This window comes from Sebastes fasciatus, chromosome 12 (genome assembly GCF_043250625.1).
Source record: "Sebastes fasciatus isolate fSebFas1 chromosome 12, fSebFas1.pri, whole genome shotgun sequence".
Lineage (NCBI taxonomy): Eukaryota > Metazoa > Chordata > Actinopteri > Perciformes > Sebastidae > Sebastes > Sebastes fasciatus.
Genome location: NC_133806.1, coordinates 34,067,692 through 34,092,952, shown reverse-complemented (window position 1 = coordinate 34,092,952; position 25,261 = coordinate 34,067,692). Strand labels below are relative to the sequence as shown.

The following is a 25,261-nucleotide window of genomic DNA, read 5'->3' as shown; positions in this document are numbered from 1 at the left end:
ATCAGTTTAAAGCCTCATCAGTTGTAGTGATAATGGCTCTACAATAAAAAGATGTTTGTAGACTGTAGACTGAATGAGAACTTCTACTCTTCATAACAGACCTACTGTATAGGCTAAACTGTAGAATTAGACCCTCTCTTTACATGCTGTTACAACATGTTATTAACCCTCTGCTTTCATGGTAAAAGATGAACTTGTTTCTTGTAATGATTTTAATTTACTGTGCGTGTGATTTGTTTGCCAGGTCTCGGGGAGTCCTGGGGTCACGTGAGCCGCAGCACTTCTCTGGATGGAGTCAGCCAGGAGCTAGGCTCCCATCTCTTACAGGTGCTCACTACACTGGTTATTATGGTAGTCAGTCAGGAGCTATGCTCCCATCTCTTACATGTGCTCACTACACTGGTTATTATGGTAGTCAGACAGGAGCTGGGCTCCCATCTCTTACAGGTGCTCACTACACTGGTTATTATGGTAGTCAGTCAGGAGCTGGGCTCCCATCTCTTACAGGTGCTCACCACACTGGTTATTATGGTAGTAAGCCAGGAGCTAGGCTCCCATCTCTTACATGTGCTCACTACACTGGTTATTATGGTAGTCAGTCAGGAGCTGGGCTCCCATCTCTTACAGGTGCTCACTACACTGGTTATTATGGTAGTCAGTCAGGAGCTGGGCTCCCATCTCTTGCATGTGCTCACTACACTGGTTATTATGGTAGTAAGCCAGGAGCTAGGCTCCCATCTCTTACAGGTGCTCACTACACTGGTTATTATGGTAGTCAGTCAGGAGCTGGGGTCCTATCTCTTACATGTGCTCACTACACTGGTTATTATGGTAGTAAGCCAGGAGCTAGGCTCCCATCTCTTACAGGTGCTCACTACACTGGTTATTATGGTAGTCAGTCAGGAGCTGGGCTCCCATCTCCTACATGTGCTCACTACACTGGTTATTATGGTAGTCAGTCAGGAGCTGGGCTCCCATCTCTTACATGTGCTCAGAACACTGGTTATTATGGTAGTCAGTCAGGAGCTGGGCTCCCATCTCTTACATGTGCTCACTACACTGGTTATTATGGTAGTAAGCCAGGAGCTAGGCTCCCATCTCTTACAGGTGCTCACTACACTGGTTATTATGGTAGTCAGTCAGGAGCTGGGCTCCCATCTCTTACATGTGCTCACTACACTGGTTATTATGGTAGTAAGCCAGGAGCTAGGCTCCCATCTCTTACAGGTGCTCACTACACTGGTTATTATGGTAGTCAGCCAGGAGCTATGCTCCCATCTCTTACAGGTGCTCACCACACTGGTTATTATGGTAGTAAGCCAGGAGCTAGGCTCCCATCTCTTACATGTGCTCACTACACTGGTTATTATGGTAGTCAGTCAGGAGCTGGGCTCCCATCTCTTACATGTGCTCACTACACTGGTTATTATGGTAGTCAGTCAGGAGCTGGGCTCCCATCTCTTACACATTCAGCTTATAGCTCTTTGGAAGATTCCCCCAAACAGGACATTGATATCTATATTATTATTATTGCCATTCAGCTATAGGTACACTGTGTGTGTGTGTGTGTGTGTGTGTGTGTGTGTGTGTGTGTGTGTGTGTGTGTGTGTGTGTGTGTGTGTGTGTGTGTGTGTGTGTGTGTGTGTGTGTGCGTGCGCGCATGCGTGCGTGTGTGTGTGTGTGTGTGTTTAGTGTCGTCTGCCTCCTGCTGCCTTCATTCTTCTGCTTTAAGGGTGAAATGAGCTGAACACATTCCTGGTCACGTACAGAGCCTCAGTCTGTCCTACAGCCCCCCATCAGCAGCAACACAATGGAGCAGGGCTACAGGACTACAGGACTACAGGACTAGAGGGCTGCAGGACTACTGAGCTACAGGGCTGCAGGTCTTCAGGGCTACAAGACTACAGGGTTACAGGACTACAGGGCTACAGGCCTACAGGGCTGGCGGCCTACAGGACTACAAGGCTACAGGTCTACAAGGCTACAGGGCTACAGGGCTGCAGGCCTAAAGGACTAAAAGGCTACAGGACTACAGGACTAAAAGGCTAAAGGGCTACAGGACTACAGGGCTGCAGGGCTACAGGCCTACGGGACAACAAGACTACAAGACTACTGGGCTACAGGGCTACAGGCCTACAGGACTACAAGACTACTGGGCTACAGGGCTACAGGCCTACAGGACTACAAGACTACTGGGCTACAGGGCTGCAGGACTACAGGACTACAGGACTACAAGGCTATAGGGCTGCAGGCCAACAGGACTACAATGCTACTGGGCTACAGGCCAACAGGACTACAAAACTACTGGGCTACAGGGCTGCAAGCCTACAGGACTAAAATGCTACAGGACTACAGGGGTACAGGACTACAAGGCTACAAGGCTACAGGACTACAAGGCTACAGGACTACAGGGCTACAGGGCTACATGACTACAAGACTACAGGGCTACAGAACTACAGGGCTACAGGACTACAGGGCTACAGAACTACAGGGCTACAGGACTACAGGGCTACAGGACTACAAGACTACAGGGCTACAGAACTACAGGGCTACAGGACTACAGGGCTACAGAACTACAGGGCTACAGGACTACAGGGCTACAGGGCTACAGAACTACAGGGCTACAGGGCTACAGGACTACAGGGCTACAGAACTACAGGGCTACAAGGCTACAGGGCTACAGGACTAACATGGCTACAGGGCTACAAGGCTACAGGGCTACAGAACTACAGGGCTACATGGCTACAGGGCTACAGAACTACAGGGCTACAGGGCTACAGAACTACAGGGCTAACATGGCTGCAGGGTTACAGAACTACAGGGCTACAGGCCTACAGGACTACAGGAGTACAGGGCTACAGGGCTGAAGGGCTACAGAACTACAAGGCTACAGGGCTACAGAACTACAGGGCTAACATGGCTGCAGGGTTACAGAACTACAAGGCTACAGGGCTACATGGCTACAGGGCTAATTCTTTTTGAGATTATTATTATGAACAACGTTCCTCATTTATGTAAGGCATAATGTACAGCGATCATCGTTGATTCTTTCACAACAATGACCCGCTAGCTGTACATTATCCTGCTTATTACACAGCTACTTACTGAAGAAATCAACATTTTGACACAAAAACAGTCCTCCAGAGTCCGACATCTGAACTGCACCCATAGCAACGGTCTGCTGTACGTAGCAACGGTCTGCTGTACGTAGCAACGGTCTGCTGTACGTAGCAACGGTCTGCTGTACGTAGCAACAGTCTGCTGTACGGAGCAACGGTTTGCTATACGTAGCAACGGACTGTTGTACGCAGTACATAGCAACGGTCTGTTATACGTAGCAACGTTCTGCTATACATAGCAACGGTCTGTTATACGTAGCAACGGTCTGCTATACATAGCAACGGTCTGCTATACGTAGCAACGGTCTGCTATACGTGGTAACGGTCTGCTGTACGTAGCAACGGTCTGTTGTACGTAGCAACGGTCTGTTGTACGTAGCAACGGTCTGTTGTACGTAGCAACGGTCTGCTATACATAGCAATGGTCTGTTATACGTAGCAACGGTCTGCTATACGTGGCAACGGTCTGCTATACGTAGCAACGGACTGTTATACTTAGCAAAGCTCTGCGATACATAGCAACGGTCGTCTATACAGAAATTACAGACCGCAGAACGCCATGATTGACCAATCAGAATCTAGTATTCAACACAGCTGTGTAATAACAGTTAATATTACAAATGCTGATAATAGTTTAATCTTCTACTCATAGTGTATAGATGGGCTCCACCTGGCTGGGCTCCACCTGGCTGGGCCCCACCTGGCTCAACCCAATGCAGTCTGATACAACTAGAGATGCACCAAGCCCACTCTTTCAGTCCCGATACCGATACCGATACAATACCGATACAATACCGATACAATACCAATACTGATACCGATAGTGATACCTGGGCCTTGAGTATCAGCCGATACTGAGTACTGATCTGATACCAGTGTTTAATTAATCAGCTGTAGGCCTCACTGTGAGGAAAAGACTGGATCATTCTAACAAATAAATACATAGATATAAATTTACTGCAGGGATGTTATTGATATTATTATTGTATTAGGCTGCTGTATTAGTTCTCTATATGAACTCAGTGTTTCATTCAACGGTTCCTTTAAAGCAACATTCCTCAAATCGTGATGTTGAATCAACAGCTCTCACAGGAAGGATTTACTGCAGGGTATGTTGTATGTTGCATTAGGCTGTATTAGTTCTCTATATGAACTCAGTGTTTCCTTCAACATGACATTGTTAGTTAGCCTCTCCTCAAATCATGATGTTGTTACAACAATCAGTCTTATCTCAAGTTTAATGATATGCAGTCATAATAAGGAGACATTGTATTGTATACACATGCAAACAGATTCAACCCAGTAACAGTGATTTCATTAAAAGGCCTTTTGTTGGTATCTGATATAATAACAGTATTTATGTTGTTTCTTTCAGACATTAGATGGCTTCATTTTTGTGGTGGCTCCAGATGGGAAAATAATGTACATATCAGAAACAGCATCAGTCCACTTGGGCCTGTCGCAGGTAGGTTTGACAAACTTAATGTGGTCTCCTCCGGTACGGAGGTCTCCTCCAGTAAGGTGGTTACCTCTGGTACTGAGGTTTCCTCTGGTACTGAGGTCTCCTCTGGTACGGTGGCCTCCTCCGGTACGGAGGCCCTGAAGTGTCCCAGTTCTGAGATGAATGTTCATTCCAACAGGTAGAGTTGACAGGAAACAGCATTTATGAATACATTCATCCAGCAGACCATGACGAGATGACAGCCGTCCTCACAGCACACCAGCCGTACCATTCACACTTTGTTCACGGTAATCCACCACCCTGGCATGTTGCTCTGTATATGACATATGACATCATCACGCAGCATCAATAATTTGTTTTATTTAATTTCCTGCAGAATATGAGATGGAACGCTCCTTCTTTCTGAGAATGAAATGTGTCCTGGCTAAAAGAAATGCTGGTCTGACCTGTGGAGGCTACAAGGTGATAGGACTGTGCTGCTGTCTTTATTTGATGTTTTGACTTTTTAATTGACTAATGGGAAGATGACATGTTCTGGTCAATGTCAAGTCATATCAATTCATTAAAATCAAATCCATCACACATTCCTAAAAGTCAAACTCGGAAATCTTGTATTACATTTTTAGGGATTCTGTTTTCATTCCTGTATGATAAATGCTCAGACCACATGTGATGTTTAGGCTGAACCTCCAAATAGATTGATGGTGATTGTTGTGGATGTTTGCGTTGTAAGGGGAGACACGACAGGTGACAAGGTAAAGAATGAACTCATAGATATCTCCATGAAACTTTCCCAGTTGATTACTGACGTTAAAGCTGCAGTTGGTAACTCTGAGCAGATATGATAAAAAGTTATTTGTTTAATCAAACTGTCACTAGATCCTGACAGTAGAACATGAGACAGATAATCTGTGAAACATCATGTTCCTCTGAGTCCTCCTAGTGCTCCTAATGGTATTATCAAGATTCCACCACGCCCCAACAAAAACAACCAATCAGAGCCGAGCAGTCTCTACAGCAGCTGTCAATCACTGCTTGAACTCTGATCAAAAGTCAAACTAGGCAACGCTGATCAAATATGAATCAATATTCTGTTACTGTAATGCCTATTTCTCTCCTCAGATGTTTTCAGATGAGCCGTCAATTGATTAAAATATTTAATCACAATTAATCGCAAATTAATCAAATTTTTTTATGTTCAAAATTAACCTTACAGAGATCAAATCAAGTATTTAATACTCTAATCAACATGGGTGTGGACAAATATGCTGCTTTATGCAAATGTATGAATATATGTATTATTGTAAATCAATTAACAACACAAAACAATGACAGATATTGTCCAGAAACCCTCACAGGTACTACATTTAGCAGAAAACAATATGCTCCAATCATAACATGGCAAACTGCAGCCCAACAGGCAACATCAGCTGTCAGTGTGTCAGTGTGCTGACTTGACTATGACTTGCCCCAAACTGCATGTGATTATCATAAAGTGGGCATGTCTGTAAAGGGGAGACTCGTGGGTACCCATAGGACCCATTTACATTCACTGATCTGGAGGTCAGAGGTCAAGGGACCCCTTTGGAAATGGCCATGACAGTTTTTCCTCACCAAAATTTAGCGTAAGTTTGCAGCGTTATTTACCCTCCTTCATGACAAGCTAGTATGACATGGCTGGTACCGATGGATTCATCAGGTTTTATAGTTTACTATGATACCAATATCTTCACTCTGAGCCCACTACAGCTGAAAAATCACAAGTTGCATTAATGCCTTAAAGAAATTAGTGGTGTTAAAACAAATATGCATTAATGCATTAATGTGTTATTATGGCGTTACCTTTGCCAACCCTAGTATGACATGAGAACACAGAACTCAGTGGTTTGTCATATGAAGAGATATGAAGAGACAGGATTTAACAACTCTGGAAAGTTATCAATGCTGCAACTTTTTTATCTTCCGTCAACAGTAGAAATACACGTTACCAACTAATCTACTGGGGATGTCCACTAGCACGCGTTTGAAGTTGAGCCAGGTTCAACTTTTTTGCCAGACAACCAGGGGCCTCAGGTATAAAAGACTGCGCAGCTTTCACACTGGAAGATGGCGTACTCACAAAATTGGAAAAGTACATAAGCACAGAAATTTCCACCAGTATAAAACCGTGCGTACGCCTGTTCCTGCACACCTTTCCTTTATACATCCCAGTTAACGTGAAATTGAGCACAGCTCAATTTCACGTTAATATGCTGTCACATATTGTCCAAATAACGATGGCACATCAGGCTGGGAAAGCAACAAAAAAGAAGAATTTCACGATGTGTGAAATTAAAGTGCTTGTTACTGAGGTGGAAGCTAGAAAACATATTTTATTTGATGGGCTTCCCTCGGAAATCAGTAACAAACGCAACGTGTCTCCACAGCAGCTGACCGTGCGCTCCCGAAGGCGCACGGATCCACTGCGCCCCGGGCCTCGACTGCTGAGGAGCGCCGGTCTGGCCACGTCCTCACTAACGCTGTGCTGGAGTCACAGAGAGAGATTAATACAATGAAGGATATACTGTATATATATATATATATATATATATATATATATATGCAACGAATTAAAAAGAATGAATGACCGTTCTTGGTGAGATAAGTCAGACAGTAAAAGACCTTGTTAAAAAATAAATGTTTGTCTCAATTCACCTTGTTGCTTTACATTCTGTGTATCTCATCCAAACGGCGCTGTATAGCTGCTGCATTTGGCTCATTGTTAGGTGGGCCAGGGTCCAGTTCATCCATCTGAAGCTCCTGGAGCACAGGCTCAACGTTGGTTTGCCACATTGTGCAGCACAAGATTTTGTTTTTGGCACGGTGGTTAAGGCATGTCATCTCTGGGAAATTAGTTTAAATGTGTTTTTGTTGTGTCTCTCTGATGTTAAATATTATGCGCAAACTAGTGAAGAAATATGTGGTTTGTTTTTTTATCCCACTTCATAAACAAAGCTCAGTAAGTTGAGTGGAAAAATTATTTTTAAACATTTGGCAAGTTTCAGTACTTTATAGTTTGACACTGCCAAACGACAGAGTTTGCAGGATGACCCGCACATTCTCACGACTGGTCTAGAGTTTGCGGCACGGTCCGCACATTCTCACGTCATGTTGATTTTTATACATCCCGGCGTGTGCGTGAAACACAGCGAACGGAACATTTTAGTACGTGCGCACCGTTTATACGTGAGGCCCCAAGTGTTTTTTGGCTCCCTCACTGTGCTGGAGCGGTCTAAAATGAAAGAGAACTTTATTCATGATGCGGTAAAGTTAAAGCCTTACTAATGCTCAGGTGACATGCTGAATTGTCTTGGTCAAGAAAAGTTCCCCACACTGGCCTGGGTGACACAGAGGCCCCTGACCCCGTGACCACGTGACCTCGTGACCCCATGACCCTGAGTAGGACTGAAGGGCGACTGGAACATGTACGGATTGATGTTTATACTCTGTATCCGTCTGTGAACTCTTGGCCCAGGTGATCCACTGTAGCGGCTACCTGAAGATCCGTCAGTACAGCCTGGACGCGTCCCCATTTGACGGCTGCTATCAGAACGTGGGGCTGGTGGCCGTCGGTCACTCGCTGCCGCCCAGCGCCGTCACTGAGATCAAACTGCACAGCAACATGTTCATGTTCAGAGCCAGCCTGGACATGAAGCTCATCTTCCTCGACTCGCGGTACGTTCTCTACGGCAGCGCTCTGACTTCTTCTGCATTATTTCTATGTTGTTCTATATTCTGTGTGTGAGCGTGTGAGCGTGTGAGCGTGTGAGCGTGTGAGCGTGTGAGCGTGTAAATGTAGGAAGGCTTAATGAACCCTGTGAATGTGTGTGTGCGTGCGTTGCTCAGGGTTGCAGAGCTGACAGGCTACGAGCCTCAGGATCTCATAGAGAAGACTCTGTATCATCATGTTCACAGCTGTGACTCCTTCCACCTCAGATGTGCTCATCACTTGTGTGAGTTAGGTTTGTTACTACAAAGCCACTCTACACACACACGCACACACACACACGCACGCATGCACACACACGCACACACACACACACACACAAACACACACACACACCTGGCTATACAGTGTTTTAGTAAATTATGTTTTCTTATGTTACATTATGTTGTGTCAGGCCAGATTAGTCAGATTTTTATCATTTATTACCTTTTTGCAGTCATCTGCTGTATTTTGGTGTGTTAATGATAGTTATAATAATTATACTATAATTAGTATTTTCCCCCACAGTACTTATTAATTTCTTGCCCGTGTCTTGATCTCGTAGTGCTGGTGAAAGGTCAGGTCACCACTAAGTACTACCGTTTCTTGGCCAAGCCTGGTGGCTGGGTCTGGGTCCAGAGTTATGCAACCATCGTACACAACAGCCGCTCATCCCGACCTCACTGCATCGTCAGTGTCAACTACGTCCTCACGTGAGTATCTGCCTCTGTTTGCTCAAACGTGACTGTAGGTTGCTTCGTCTGTCCTCATCTGTAGATGAGTTGTCAGTCAGGTGGTTTGGTATGTGGCAGCTCCAGGGCAGAGAGAGAGGGTTGGCTCAGGTCTCTGCTCTACTATCATTCTGTGCTTTGATAAGATAATGAGTGTTTGTACGAGAGATTTACACAAACAGTTGCGTTGAAGTAATTAACTGGAGGTTAATTGGCAATATGACGTGTTTGTTGAAACCTGGTTTGCAGAATGTGGCAATGAAGAAAGTTTGTAAAGTCATATTCTGTTTTTATTGTTCTAGACTGAGTTGGAAACAAAGGAAATGTGATTATTAGGGCCATCAATCTATTAAAATATTTAATCGTGATTCATCATTTATCTGTTCAAAATGAACCTTAAAGGGAGATTAGCCAAGTATTTAATACTTATGCAAATGTATGTATATATGTATTATTGTAAATCAATTAACAACACAAAACAATGACAGATATTGTCCAGAAACCCTCACAGGTACTGCATTTAGCATAAAACAATATGCTCCAATCATAACATGTCAAACTGCAGCCCAACAGGCAACAACAGCTGTCAGTGTGTCAGTGTGCTGACTTGACTATGACTTGCCCCAAACTGCATGTGATTATCATAAAGTGGGCATGTCTGTAAAGGGGAGACTCGTGGGTACCCATAGAACCCATTTACATTCACTGATCTGGAGGTCAGAGGTCAAGGGACCCCTTTGAAAATGGACATGACAGTTTTTCCTCTCCAACATTTAGTGTCAGTTTGGAGTGTTATTTAACCTCCTTCACTACCAGCTAGTATGACATGGTTGGTACCGATGGATTCATTTTCTAGTTTCATATGATACCAGTATCTTCACTCTAGCTTTACAACTTTTAAATCTAAAAATCACTAGTTGCGTTAATGTCTTAAATAAATTAGTGACGTTAAAATGAATTTGCGTTAACGCGTTCTTATGGCGTTAACTGTGACAGCCCTAGTATGACATGAGAACCCAGTGGTTTATCATACGAAGAGATACAAAGAGCCTTTTCAATAACGGTGACAGCCCTAGTTATTATGATTCCTTTTAGGAAACCTTTTCTGCTCTTTCTACCTGATGCACAGGTACACAGGTCTACCTACATTCCTGCTCTATCACAGTGTCTGCTCTCTTGTATGCCCGTTGTGTCAGAGTGTCTGAGCCCTTAGTTACTAAGTTTGCTAAGTGTGCTCATGTGTTGGCTGTTACCTGTGTAGGCCTCTCTGTGGTGGCGGCAGTCACCTGCTAGAGTTTATCTAAGACTGGCAGCTCTACTACCTGCACAATATATAAACAGAGACAGGCGCTGAAGCCCAGTGACTGGGCTGGGATTGGACCTTTATGCAGCGCTAACAGCCCAACAGCACTGGGCAGCCACTAAAATCTTCATTACTACTTCCCTCCAATAAAATCAAACTGTAATCATGGCAGAACATGAGCCACGCTCCTATTACTAAGTGAGGGACACCATTTACTGGCCTATTATCCTATTATTTTATTACCCCTGATGTGCATATTTCACAGATGTACGAGGGAGCGCGTGAATGAACGAGGCCCATAAAAGCCTCCATTAAGCAGCCCGGCCGGCTGCCTTCAGAGGCAGAGAACAGCTTGGCACACATTTCCTCTACCTCCTACATCAAATCCATAACAGCTTTGTGTTTATGGCCTTTTAATTGATAGGCTGTAAACTTGATGAGCGTTTATGGGCTCCAGCTTGCTGTGAGGGGAATGAAGCCTTATTTCCCTCCTTGTTCTGAGTTTGTAAATCTCGTTGAGGTACTGTATGGACTGATCAGCACGCTGATGGTGGACATGAGGCAGTATGCTGCATGGGACAAAAGACAGACAGGAGGTGTGCTGTTGTCAGGAGCAGTTAGTTTGCCCCGTAGCTTTAGTGTATACAGCCATAGATAGCACAGCTGATAAGGCCACTTCACCTGCATGTGACCTCCCACTGTGTGTGGAGCTCTGATAACCTGTGCACCTCCTGATCCCGGGTCTGTGGGCCTGCCGCTGCGACCACAACCTTTGAATAAGGCACGTCTGTCGAGAAGCACGTATCCACATGTTTTACTAGTCTGTGTAATCAGCGCTGTTTCCTTCACAAGCTCGTCACTCTGCTGTCAGACGCACACACTCCGACCCTCTTAGTTTATGTGAACATCAGTACCCGACACCAACACTTTCATTGACACACTGTATCTACATTTGGTCACGTTTAGTGAGTTTAACAATGTATGTACTGTATACATGAGCAAAACTAAGGAAGGACAGGGCTCTACGTGTTGCCTTCATGTATTAAAAGTCATGTTGAGTGCTGGTTCTCAACCTGGGAGATGGGACTCCTCACAAAATACATCTGAAGAATCACCAGATAATTATCAGCCAGTATATCCTTATCCTTCTTCTTGTGACCTACTTGATCATTTCACCTCGGCAGGCTTCTAAAAGTCTGGTACATACTGCTTCATTTTAAGGGCTTTTAGGAACCAATGCTTTAGAGTAAGGCTGCTCATTTTGAAAAAGTTTTTTAACCGATAACCGACCCTCGTTAACCGATTATTAACCGTTAACCGACAACATTTGTGCTTCCTACCAGCTGCAGGAGCACAACAGATATTGGTTGACGGGAGTCCCCAGTTCACCGTCCGGGAGCGTTAATTTAGCAGCTACGATGTTGCGTATAGTGTCGCGGACATGCAGCCACTTTCCCAGTAAAAGTCTCCAACAGACCGTGTGTGTGTGTGTGTTGGTGGTGAGTAGGGCTGCGCGATACATTGACTATAGTCGATGTATCGCGGCTTGTCCCATGGGCGGTATATAAAACGACCATATCGTGTAATGTTTTTAAGCCCCCCCGCCGACATGAGACTCGCTTTGAAACTTGCTTTGGCATTTCCTTCTCTCCCTCCGGCTCCCTCTCACACACAGATACACACACACGTCACAGACTCCGCCTCCATCCAGACCTCTCTCCTGGGCGAGTGTGTGACGTAATCGACCGGTGTGTTTTTGTTTATGGAGGGAAGCAGCGGAGAGAGAAGGAGCCCGGAGCCCGGAGAAAGCGACAGAACTGAAGCGTCAAAGCGAGTACGGTAGCGAGAACACGACCAAAGCAACCAGAACCAGCCAAGAACCAGAATGACTCTGGCTTCCTCGCTTTCCAAAGCAATCCCATATGACAAAAAAATGCAAAATGCAAAGAAATCACGGCCGCTGTAAACTACATCACAACGCTGGTCAGCGTAGTTGAAAAGCCCTGATTCAAAAGACTCATTAAGACACTTAAGTTAAGTTACTTTACACTTATTACACGCCATTAAAAATGGTGTGTGTGTTACGTATTAATAAAATTTATAACGCATGTATTGCCAGATAACTATTTGGTTAAAGTGAAAAATGTTGGATACTGTTTTATTAAATTGAACTTGTGATTTCCCCCTTTTTGCATGCAAGATTAAAATTGTTTCAATAGAAACCACTAATGAATATAAACAAGAAGGTTTTAATGCAGACATACAGTGTGCTGCAGGGACTACAAGAATCGTCATATTGGTGTGATTGTATGCATCAAAGGGTTAAATCGAGCATTTATGAAGTGCTTAGAGGATATTTGAAAATATCGCAATATACAGTATATCGTGTATCGCGATATTGCCTAAAAATATATACATATCATTTTTAGGCCATATCGCCAAGCCCTAGCAGTGGGTGTGAGGTTGTTGGTGGCGTTCTAGTTGTGATCGTAGGTGTAGCAGTGTGTGTAGTTTATTTGTTGGTGAATAAATGCTATGAAACTACAACTCCTCCGCTCCGCTCAAGCGAGCCAGAGACCAGAGCCGACTTCCTGTATCCTGCAATTCCGGCTCTGCCTCTTAAGGTGGGCTGTTAAGGTGGACCAGCTTTTCTCCTTAAAGAGACGAGCCGCTCCTCTGAGACGCTCAGCGTTTGAGTTAACTATTAACATTTCTTTTAACCTTTTTAACAGATAGCGTTAATCTGTTAAAATGCTTAATGTCGGTTAACGGTTAAACGGTTAATTATGGACATCCCTACTTTAGAGTGCTACCTGTTCTTTTTATTAAACCGATAGAGATGATCCCCTCACACACAGACTGTTCACCAGGGGTCGTAAAACAATGAACGTATTAACCAATGACCACTCTTATGTATACATAATAGACCAGAGCTGAAACGGTCAGCTGACCAACAGAAAATTCATCAGCAAATATTCTGGATAAACAATCAAATGTCATTTTTCAAGCCGATACACCAAACACTGGCTGACTGTAAGGTTATGTCCTAGAGGATAGAACATGTTTGGGACTGGTGGTCTTTGGACTAAACAACTCATTTGAAGATGTGACCTTGGGCTCTGGAAAATGATGATGACATTTTAACTATTTCCTGAGGTTTAATAGACCAAACCATTCATTCTGAAAAATATATATATATATATAAAACAGAACAGATCAGTGCTCCTTGTCATAAACTGTCCCCGGTTTATTGTATATTAGTAGTTACCATGGTAACAGATACTCTTCCTGAGGTTATAGTTAACATAGTAACATAGTTACACATACATGCATAAATACACTTACATCACCACATACACATAAACTTTATACATCTCTCTCTATCTGAAGACATCTAACATGCTTTGAGCTGAAATGTTTCACAGAACCAAAGAGAGAAGTTATTTCTTCTTATCAACTTATGGGGCTGCTGCCCCATGGACTGTCCTGGTCCGACTCTGACCGCTCCGCCTGGAAACTAGGATACTGCAGTGAGAAATGTGGGTAGAGAGACAAAAAAATTATAATTATAGAAAGCCTTTAAATGATGTGGCACACCTTCTAGGAGCCACATGTTTTAGATGCTCAGCTGACTATATTTCTTCTCAACTTATCAACTTATCTTATCAAGCTCAGATATCAGCAAACCAAGCAGCTGTTTAGGACGTCCCAGTCACCAGAGGCTCCAAAACGAGCTCATTCTAGATCTGAGCACCTCTTTTCATTTATTTAAGTATTATTGTTAGGGCTGTCAAAGTTAACGAGATAATAACACGCTAACGCAAATTTGTTTTAACGCCACTAATTTCTTTAACACATTAACGCAACTTGTGATTTTTAGGTTGTAGCGGCTCAGTTTTAAAGCTAGAGTGAAGATACTGGTATCACAGTAAACTATAGAACCTGATGAATCCATCGGTACCAACCATGTCATACTAGCTTGACGTGAAGGAGGTTAAATAACGCTCAAATTTACGCTCAATTTTGTTGAGGAAAAACTGTCATGTCTGTTTACAAAGGGGTCCCTTGACCTCTGACCTCCAGATATGTGAATGTAAATGGGTTCTATGGGTACATAGTCAGCACACTGACACACTGACAGCTGTTGTTGCCTGTTGGGCTGCAGTTTGCCATGTTATGATTGGAGCATATTGTTTTATGCTAAATGCAGTACCTGTGAGGGTTTCTGGACAATATCTGTCATTGTTTTGTGTTGTTAATTGATTTACCATAATACATATATACATACATTTGCATAAAGCAGCATATTTGCCCACTCCCATGTTGATAAGAATATTAAATACTTGACAAATCTCCCTTTAAGGTACATTTAGAACAGATAACAAATGTGTGATTATTTTGCAATTAATCACAATCAAGTATTTGAATCGACTGAAAGCCCTAATGTAAGTACAATTATGCTACTTGTTTTCATGTTAGCACTGTTCCTACCTCTACTGGTTCCCTAGACAGAGTGAGACAATCTACATCTTACTTCCCCTTAAAAACGCACAAAAGTGATTTTCCCAATAGCAACAGAATACTGTACATGGCTGACTACAGCTGAAGACAGTGTAGGGCTGTCAGCATCATGATTACAGTAGCACTACTTCTTTTACAATAGCAGAACTTCATTTACATTAGCAGTACTTCATAAATGGGATATTTCAGAACTCTCCAAATGTAAGTGATGCAGATTCTATGAAGTGTGTCTGCATGTATGTATGAATGTATGAATGTGTGTATGATGTGTGTTAGTGTGGAGAGAGACTGAGACCGAGGGGAGATGGATCACTGTTTGTCTCCAGTAAACCCTGTCCAGGTTTTCTGTTCCAAAACTTGATTCATCATCCACGGTGAGATCTGTAGAACGCTTTAGTGAGAAATCAATTCCCATTTCCCAGTAGTGAGACACCCCAGCTTCTCCTATGGGCCTGCTTTATCCAGACATAGCCTTTAATCTCCCAGTGTGTTTGATTGGACAGCTTTCCCTCTGTAGAGTGTTTGTTGAAGGCCTCGCTGCAATCCTTCTGGTAAAACAAGCATCCCAACAGCCGTTCAGCCCTCTGAGCACACCCCCACCCCTCACACACACACACACACACACACACACACACACACACACACACACACATGCAGGCCCTCTCAGCACCGTGATGAGGCTCTAATTGCTAAACAGATGTTAATGTGTTTTTGCCCCCGCAGGTCCACATGGGCTGTTTGTGTTCTTTAATAAACAGCCATCCCAGGGTACTGGGATCTCTCCTTCTGCGATTATAGACTGTATTAAATCTATGACATACATAAACATTACTGTGAATGCACCACATGGAATGTATGCTTGTGTCTGTAGGGAGACGGAGTATAAAGGCCTCCAGCTTTCTCTGGACCAGGCCACGTCCAAGGCCTCTTTCCCCTACAGCAGCAGCACCGCCAGCCTTACGGAGAACTGCAGAACTCCCAAGAGCAGAGTATCCCGGCCCAAGACCAAAGCTAGACTCTCGCCATATACACAGGTGAGGATGTCATGTCTTACTGGATTACTGTCATTTAGCTTCACATCACACACATTATGTGATGCTGACTTGAGCAGTGGTCTCAAACTTCATTTCCTGGAGGAAGTTGAAAACTTTGTGTTGCGTTGTGAGCTCAAAGTAGAGCTGTTGCCTCTTAGGCGTTGAAAGGAGTCAGCAGAGGTGGTTCTCCTGGAGGGTTTATTTATACCATGTAGCCTGGGAACCCCTCAGGATCTAAGAAGTGGAGGATGTGGCTGGGCAGAAGGACGTCTAGCTTACTGAGCTCGCTGCCACCGCAACCCTGAATGTGATAAACCACAGTAGAGAGCACCCAAGATGTTGGTAATAATCCCTCATTTCATGGGAAAACTATGTGCACACAGCTACTGCCAGTGTGGTAGACCAGAGTAGAGCCAGAATGTCATCTGTAGACTGTGATGGATGTTTCCTTTACCTTCCTTGGCTAACCTGGGGGTCTGCTGGTGCTTCCTGATAGGTCTCTTCTATTTTTATATAATTATTTTCAGAGTATTTGTGACGCTAGGTAAATTTTCTTCATTGTTGTACAGCTGTTTCTTTTGTAATGGCTCCATACAGGAAGATGTGTTTCTGGGCCAAAGTGTGTCACATGACCCGCAATTTCATCTGTTTCCTGGGGACTTTTTCTAGACAAGAAGTATACAGAGCTAATTAACCAATATACTTGGACCCAAATGAGTCTTTTTATTTTTTATTTCTGGCTGATTTTGGAAGGTGCTGTAGTATGTCTCACTGGGAACCAGTAGAGGTAGGAACAGTGCTAACATGAAAACAAGTTGCATAATTGTACTTACATTAGGGCTGTCAGTCGATTCAAATAATTAATCGCAAATTAATTGCACATTTTTTATCTGTAACGTACCTTAAAGGGAGATTTGTCTCTCTTCTCCTAAAAATCACAAGTTGCGTTAATGCGTTAAAGAAATTAGTGGCGTTAAAACAAATTTGCGTTAGCGTGTTATTATCACGTTAACTTTGACAGCCCTAACAATAATACTTCAATAAATGAAAAGAGGTGCTCAGATCTAGAATGAGCTCGTTTTGGAGCATCTGGTGGCTGCGACGTCCTAAACAGCTGCTTGGTTTGCTGATATCTGAGCTTGATAAGATAAGTTGATAAGAAAAAATATAGTCAGCTGAGCATCTAAAACATGTGGCTCCTAGAAGGTGTGCCACATCATTTAAAGGCTTTCTATAATTATAATTGTTTTGTCTCTCTACCCACATTTCTCACTGCAGTATCCTAGTTTCCAGGCGGAGCGGTCAGAGTCGGACCAGGACAGTCCATGGGGCAGCAGCCCCCTCACCGACTCAGCTTCCCCTCAGCTGCTGGAGCAGAGTGAAGGCCTGGACGCCTCCTGTGTGTACAGGCAGCTCCCTGATCCCCGCACGCTCTGCTACAACTTGTCTGAAGAGCACCATCACACCATTGGCGACAGCTACACACACCTCCACACGCAGGGTCAAGGCCAGAGTTGCGAGCGAGGTCGATGTGAGGCGGGGCGATATTTTCTTGGAGCACCTCCACCTGGCAGAGACGCGTGGTGGGGCACCGCCCGGTCCGTCCTACCACTGAGCAAGAGCTCCTTGGAGAACCACGAGGGATATGACAGCAGCGTGCCGCACATCACAGCCATCCACAGCTACAATGGTGAGGACTAACACCTGGGCCATGTCAGTTAAAGCCTTGATAGTTTTAGACTGAACCCTGATAGATAGATTAAAGGTGCTTCCTGGGGTACTGGAGCTGTTGACTGGTGTGTTGTCCCCATGATAGTCAACACAGTAAACACGCTCTGTCTTCATGCATTATATGCTGCTGTTGTGCCATGTAACTAGCAGATCCTCATTGTGCAGAATTAAGAGGAACCTGTGGAAGAGAAAGTGAAGGTCAGCCATGGCTGCTAACAATGATATATACTGTATATATATATATATACTGGGAAAAAAAGGTTCGGAAACTTGTGTTTGGTTGATTATTTCTCTGTTGTTACAATGCTAATGGTCATTGTATTTTACATGGTTTGAAAGCCTGTTTATTTTCCTTCACAATGATGTCCAACTTGTAAGGATCATGCATTTGTGGGATGAGCAGCACAGCTGATTATGTGGGTAGCGCCCAAGAAAAATTTGCCAAAATGCTCTGCCAATGGTAAACAGTGTATTCTCATAAGGCTACCAGGAAGCCTGCAAGCCCTTCACCGTCAGGCCCGTTTGCGCTGGTGTCGACAACACAGACAATGGAACCTGAACATGTGGGGGAATGTCATGTTCAGTGTTGAGTCCAGGTTCTGTCTGCCAAAGTTGGATGGCAGGGTGAAAGTATGGAGACGATGTGGAGAACGCTATGCTGATTGTTGCACCGATGGAGTAACAGCTTTTGGTGGGGGCAGTGTCATGGTGTGGGGGGGGCGGCATCTCCCTCACTGGCAAAACAAGGCTTGTCATCATTGAAGGCCATCTCAATGCAGTGAGATATCGGGATGAGATTCTGCAGCCAGTGGCGATCCCATATCTCCACAATCTGGGCTTGTGTTTCTTGACAATGGCACCGTCCTATAGCGACATGGCGTTGCTCTCTCTGGGTTTTTTCTTATACGTTTTTCCTTCAAATATGAAAGAACTTATCTTCTAAGGATAACGGTACGTGATGCAAGACCTCAAACCCAAGTTGCTCTACACGTCCAGTGACTCAGTTGAACGATGTAGCATCTCCACCTATGAGCCCAGGAAACGCAGCAGAAGGGCTGACGTTCTTGTGTTGTACAGAAAGCATCGGCATCGCATGCCATTACAGAGCATGATACTCTCAAAGGTGCGATCCTCAATCAGACCAAGGAAGGACTATGCTGACTGCTCAGTTCTGTGCTGAACTCTGGTACACCTCCACCAGCCCGGTGGAGGCCGGTCGCACTTCAGAGTCACTGATACAACGGGACGGTGGCGTCTGCCTCCATGTTAATCAAAGGTAGAGTCTCTCAATGTTCTGCAGAATTAGAGGCACTGACCATCAGATGACGACCAATTTATGTTCCCGAGAAATTTGCATCTTTTACATTAATAGCTGTTTACATTCCTCCTCAGACTCACGACCCACATCATGGACACAGAACACTGAAACCCAGACTCTGTCATTTGGGTATTAGGTGATTCAAACCATTTAAGCTTGAAAAAAGTACTTCCAAGTTACAAGTGGCAAATCTTCACTGCCACGAGAGGTGATAAAACGCTTGACCAATGTCTCTGTGCTAGTCCAATGTCTCTGTGCTAGTCCAATGTCTCTGTGCTAGTCCAATGTCTCTGCGCTAGTCCAATGTCTCTGTCTCGTCCAATGTCTCTGTCTAGTCCAATGTCTCTGTGCTAGTCCAATGTCTCTGCGCTAGTCCAATGTCTCTGGGCTAGTCCAATGTCTCTGCACTAGTCAAATGTCTCTGTCTAGTCCAATGTCTCTGTCTCGTCCAATGTCTCTGTCTAGTCCAATGTCTCTGTGCTAGTTCAATGTCTCTGCGCTAGTCCAATGTCTCTGGGCTAGTCCAATGTCAATGGTACGGAAACAGTTCAGCACAAGACAGGAAGTGTCTGGACAAGATGGTACGCATAGAATCAAAAGTCATAGGCCAGGAGCTGCCACCCCCTGCTGAAACCTACACTATTATACCACAGAAGAAGGGACACAATAATCTTCATGACTCCTCTCATTGAGCTAAATATATTTTTAACTTCCTCCCTTCCTATAAAAGACTGAAGTATCAGAACTGGGACAGCCAGGTTCTGCAACAGCATCTACCCAGAGACAGTTAGTGCCCTTAACTCTGAAATCATGAATGTGCTGCTGTTATTCCTGTGTGTAAGACACTGTGAGGTTATGACTACCATGGTATACATCATAGCTGGTTGTGGTACTGATAGCATCCCCATAGGAATGCTTGTTTAGATGATTTATTAAAGTTAGGTGGTCACTGTATGTAAGGTGGGGTTCTTGTTGTCCTTGATTTGTGTGAGCTCAGTGAAGTATTGAATCTTGTTTCCTCTGCACTGACTGTTCTCACTGTGTCCTCCTACAGGCCGGGGCCACTGGGACGAGGATAGCGTGGTCAGCTCTCCAGATGGAGGCTCAGCCAGTGACTCAGGGGAACGGTACCAAGCTGACCACTACCGCTGTAGCTCCCAGGAACCCAGCAAGATCGAGACGCTGATCCGGGCCACGCAGCAGATGATTAAGGAAGAAGAGAGTCGATTTCATCTGCGCAAGGGCCCTCTGGATGCCCCACTGGGGCCGGCCAATGGGCTGCCCAAGGGCCCTGGCCCATGCTTCACTCCCGAGTATACTCAAGGGCCCCTGCCGCTACAGACCGTGGTGTGTCGAGGTTTGAGTCAGGTGATCAGCCCTGTGCCTAGTCCCGCCCCCCTGTCCAGGCTCAGCAGTCCAGGTCCTGAGCACCTCCACAAGCCCAAAGACTACCTCCAAACAGACCTGTCCCCCATTTCTTTGCCATTACACCACCCATTTCGTCGGCCGGGTCCGTGCTCGGCTTCCCCCACCTCGGCCCCAGCCCTCTACCCCTCCCAAGCCCACCCATGGCCCTACTTAGACAAGCATAAAGCCTACTCCCTGACGGGCTACACTCTGGAGCACCTCTATGACTCAGAGAGCCTGCGGGACTACTGCACCTCCACCAGCACTGGCCCCACCCACTACGATGTACCCCCTCACCTCCGCATACCAGCAGAGCAGACCCCCGGACATAAAGGCACCTCTGTCATCATCAGCAACGGCAGCTAACACCCATCGAACACCGTAGTGGGACTGCGCTCACACAGCCTGAGCTGGTTCGCGCCGTTACAACATCAAGCCATCGTTATTCTGGATCATGTTAGATCATGTTCTGGATCATGTTAGCCGCTTTTTCCATCATACCGATCATTTTATTCAAACTGTTGCCTCATTATAGAAATACATTGTAGCTACATTTCCCCCCAAATGTTGCACTAACATCAATTTGTAAAGAACAGTCAGTGTTGAATTAACCCTTACTCCAACAGTCAGTGTTGATTTAACCCTTACTCCAACAGTCAGTGTTGCTTTAACCCTTAGTCCAACAGTCAGTGCTCATTTAACCCTTACTCCAACAGTCAGTGCTCATTTAACCCTTACTCCAACAGTCAGTGCATGTTTCTCTCAACGGGTGAGTGGAAACAACAAGATCACATAATTAGCCATGCCTGTAATTCTGGTAAATAGTGTTAATGTATTGCAGCCTTTCATCTAAGACTGACTTTATGTTACTTTGATGAACTGATTTGTTTCTCTCTGTCCCAAAATCTGGTACAAAATTTTAGACCCGATGCATGCATAGATTTTCAAACAAGTGAGACCCAATCCAAAAGCGACCTAAAGATATTCAGACCTGACCTGCATAGACCCAAGGAAAATGGGATCTGTTCCAAAGTGTGGTTGACCCAAACAGTCAAGCATGACAGCTGCTTGATGCTCCACCAGTCAATGAGCAGCCATGCTAAAAAAAATAGGGTCAGGGTGTTCAGATAGCGATTCTGCTTGGATCCACTGGAGCCGGGTTTCCACAAAAAGTTCCCGTGACTTTTAGCCCCTGGAACTACTTTTAAAGGAACCAAAAGGTTCCTTCAGCCCACTGTTGTCTGTGTTTACACCGCAGCCTAAAGACCTATGAAGGCAAATTAGTCCGCTGACATGTGAAAAAGCAACATGACATGTGACGAGGGCTGCTGGTGGTCTCAGCGGTAAACACTCTCTGCAGCCTGACGTTCAGTGTGCTATAAACATTAGCCTTTGTCTCACTGCGACAATATCTACTGCTGCCTAGCAGGACTATTTACTGATGCACGGTGGATGTAATGAATGAAATACAGAGGAGGAAAATGAAACTAAGAGAGTAAATCATCTGGTGAGTGTTTGATCAAATGTTCCTGGAGCTTAATTTAGATCCTGGTCCCTGCAGTCGAAACGCAATGGGTTCCTCAAAAGGTTCTTAGTAACAGGGGAAAGTTCTTGGTGGAAACGGGGCTTTGGGTATTAGGCTTATTTACACACAGTAATACTACAGCACCCCACCAGGTTTGGTTAGGTTAAGGGACAAATAGCATTTGGTTGGTGTTAGGGAAAGATTAAAATAAGTAGTTCTTTAAGGTTAGTGGACCTTCCTGGTTTGGGTTCAAATGTTAGGGGACCTTCCTCATCATGGTTGCACTACGGTAATAACCACGTGGTTAAGATTAGGAAACAATCGTGGTCCTAACTGTCAGTTTGAAAGCAGAAACAAACCGCAGTCTCCCGGTGTTTTGTCGACCCACTCACCCACCCTGACCTCCTCCCTACGTTGACTTTGTTGCTCTATAATAACGTCACCTGATTTCCTCCTTTCTAAGTCAAACTTGAGTGAAAAAAACAAACAATACTTTGGTCCAAATTGATCAGTATGATGGAAAAATGGCAAACAGGGCTGGGTAGAAAACAGCTGAAGTTCTGCTTTAACATCCGCCCCAGTGTGTGAAACCTTTTGCACTATAAGAGATGGAGATTTTGTGAAGAGGTCTCCTTGTTTTTCAATGCATTTGGATGAGGAGAATTGACAGGGTTGGTGCACTTTGCAGTGATGCAGAGCGCAGGTTGGCCTTGAAATAAAGCCTGTGTCATTTTAAACTTCACAGACTAATATGCAAAGCCATTCTCTAGATGTTTCTGTTCTCTCAGTTTTGGTATCTTGCAGGGAAGTAAATGCAGTAAAGAAAAAGGCTTATACATTGATGACTCTCTGGGTGCATGATGAATATGATTGTACAGTGAGAACCATGGATTGATTGTTGGACGTATTTTAATGGTTGACACAGGACGTCTGCTGCTTTGATATTTGGTATAGTGTTTGATTGGAAATAAAATAAAATTACTTTTTACCAGAAGTATATGACAGAAGCTATGGAATCATTTGTGATTGACTGTAGGAAGACTGACAGACCATATGCAATTCAACCCATTGGAATACCAGGTGAGGTAAGGCAGCTTGATTATGTTCATCTTGACAGATCCCTGAAGCAACTGTTCATTATTGTTATGTGGGCATGTTTGTATAACAGGATTCAGGATTTCTCTTCTTCTTCATGTCCTCCTCAGTCCTAGATGAACCTATATTTATACAAGTTTGGATTTTTTTTTTTTTTCATATTGTCAAAGCCTGAAATGTGCTTCATCTCTTAAAGTTATTTATGGTGTACTGTAAATATGCTCAAAAAAACAAATCTCACCCCATTCAAGCACATGGGCAAAAACTGTATTTATTGAGTAAATGTTTCTTTATGATTTTGAAATATAGCTGAAATCAAATCCCGTCTGCTTGTATATTGAGTGTGTTTTTGACTGAAGCAAATTCTAAAAGAGGACAAAATAAAATCATTTTGCAGAGATGAGTCATGTTTTCTTTTATGTCCAATATTTTTAATCAAACATTCAAACATGGCTGTTCATACACAATCAAATATTTTTTTAGGGAGCCGAATGTCCAACAATTCCTTACCAAAAACAGACAGTATGTAAAACACAGTTCACATGAGGAATGTAAGAAATCATACATGAAATCATTGGTGGTAAATTCACATATAGGTATATAGGTATATTTTTTTTGGCTGCAACCTGATCTTATGACGGCGTATAAATAGCACAACATTTTTAGGACATTCCATATGATAACACTGTATAAGCTTTTCCTGAGTCATTTAACGCCGACGTTACCGTGAAATGGTCGCGGTTATGTTTAGGCAACAAAACTACTTAAGTTTAGGAAAAACGGCAAGGTATGGCTTAAACTAAGTATGCAAACTAAGTCAAATACGGACATAAACAACATAAGTACGGAAAACACGTCAAGTCAATTTTATAGTATAATATATGATGGATCCAGGGGGATGTCAAGCAGCTTCGCAGCTTTCAGGCATCGCCAAACAGATAGCGCCTGAGCGACCCGACCCGTTCTGTAGAAAGTCACACAGCTGACTGGTGACTGCTTTCCCAAGGATTTTAGAGAGAAAGGGAAGGTTAGATATAGGTCTATAGTTGGCTAAGACCTCTGGATCAAGAGTGGGCTTTTTAAGAAGAGGTATACTTTAAAGGACTGTGGTACATAGCCTGTTAGTAAAGACACATTGATCATATCCAGTAAAGAGGTGCTAACTAAGGGTAAAACTTCTTTAAGCAGTCTAGTTGGGATAGGGTCTAGGAGACAGGTAGATGATTTAGATGAAGAGATCACTGAAGTCGGTTTGTGGAGGTCGATGGGAGAAAAGCAGTCTCAATATATATCAGGTTGTACAGCTGTTTCTAAGGTTCTTGTGTTTGAAGATAAATCTCTACCGTCTGAGGGCAAGAGGTCACTAACAGAACTTCAAAATAACTCAACTACACTTTGGGAAACAAACAAAAAAAGTCGTGTGTTTGTTGGACCTATCCACCTCCCCTACCGTCCACTGTAAGCAGTCTTTCTCACTTGTTCTACTCCGTCACTAGCTCTGAGGGGAGCATTTTCACTCGGATGCATTTACATTGCAGTCAGTACAGACTACATGGCGTGAACGGCATTGTTATTACACATGAATGTATCACGTGTAACACATGTGAACAAATGTTATAGAGCTATAAACTCGGAAAAAAAAGTTTGGAAACTTGTGTTTGGTGGATTATTTCTCTGTTGTTACAATGCTAATGGTCATTGTATTTTACATCGTTGGAAAGCCTGTTTATCTACCTTCACATTGATGTCCAACTTGTAAGGATCATGCATTTGTGGGATGAGCAGCACAGCTGATTATGTGGGTAGTGCCCAAGAAAAATTTGCTAAAATGCTCCGTCAATGGTAAACAGTGTATTCTCCTGTTGGTATTGACTCTTGTTTTGAGTTGTTTAGTGGATTGGATGATTGTACTCTCTATCAGTAACAAGGAACAAACAAGACATATTGTCAATTTTACACTTCATTCATTTAATACACCGTCAGGAGCCTCAGTAGCGGTGGAAGATCCATACGCAGCCACAACAGCCTGGCACCTCTTCCTCATGCTGGTCACCAACCTGGTCACACATTACTGTGGGATGGCGTTCCATTCCTCAACCAGGATTCGTTGCAGGTCAGCCAACGTGGTTGTGTTGGTCACTCTAAAGCCCGGGCCACACAGCGCGCATCATGCTCGCGTGACGGCAACGTCGCGTGTTGTTTTTTATTTCGGCGTCCATGTTAACAGGTTAGAGTGGACACACTGCCCGCATGAGACGCACGTCAGACGC

At 44.1% G+C, this 25,261-nt stretch overlaps 1 protein-coding gene across 3 annotated transcripts in view; it reads left to right on the top strand.

Moving 5' to 3' along the window:
- Positions 1–23,384, top strand: part of sim1a (SIM bHLH transcription factor 1a) — a 30,681-nt gene extending 7,297 nt beyond the window's left edge. The window contains exons 3-12 of one of the 3 annotated variants that reach the window (XM_074654840.1): positions 245–327; positions 4,495–4,588; positions 4,764–4,868; positions 4,958–5,043; positions 8,096–8,295; positions 8,467–8,573; positions 8,892–9,039; positions 15,753–15,915; positions 17,194–17,605; positions 20,019–23,384. In XM_074654840.1, coding sequence (XP_074510941.1) covers positions 245–327; positions 4,495–4,588; positions 4,764–4,868; positions 4,958–5,043; positions 8,096–8,295; positions 8,467–8,573; positions 8,892–9,039; positions 15,753–15,915; positions 17,194–17,605; positions 20,019–20,737 — 2,117 coding nt within the window. In that variant the 3' untranslated portion in view covers positions 20,738–23,384. Of the gene's footprint in view, positions 1–244; positions 328–1,203; positions 1,228–4,494; positions 4,589–4,763; positions 4,869–4,957; positions 5,044–8,095; positions 8,296–8,466; positions 8,574–8,891; positions 9,040–15,752; positions 15,916–17,193; positions 17,606–20,018 lie in introns of those variants that run through there. The other 2 variants (XM_074654841.1, XM_074654842.1) reach the window with 2 other exon arrangements.
- The last annotated feature ends 1,877 nt before the right edge of the window (positions 23,385–25,261 follow it).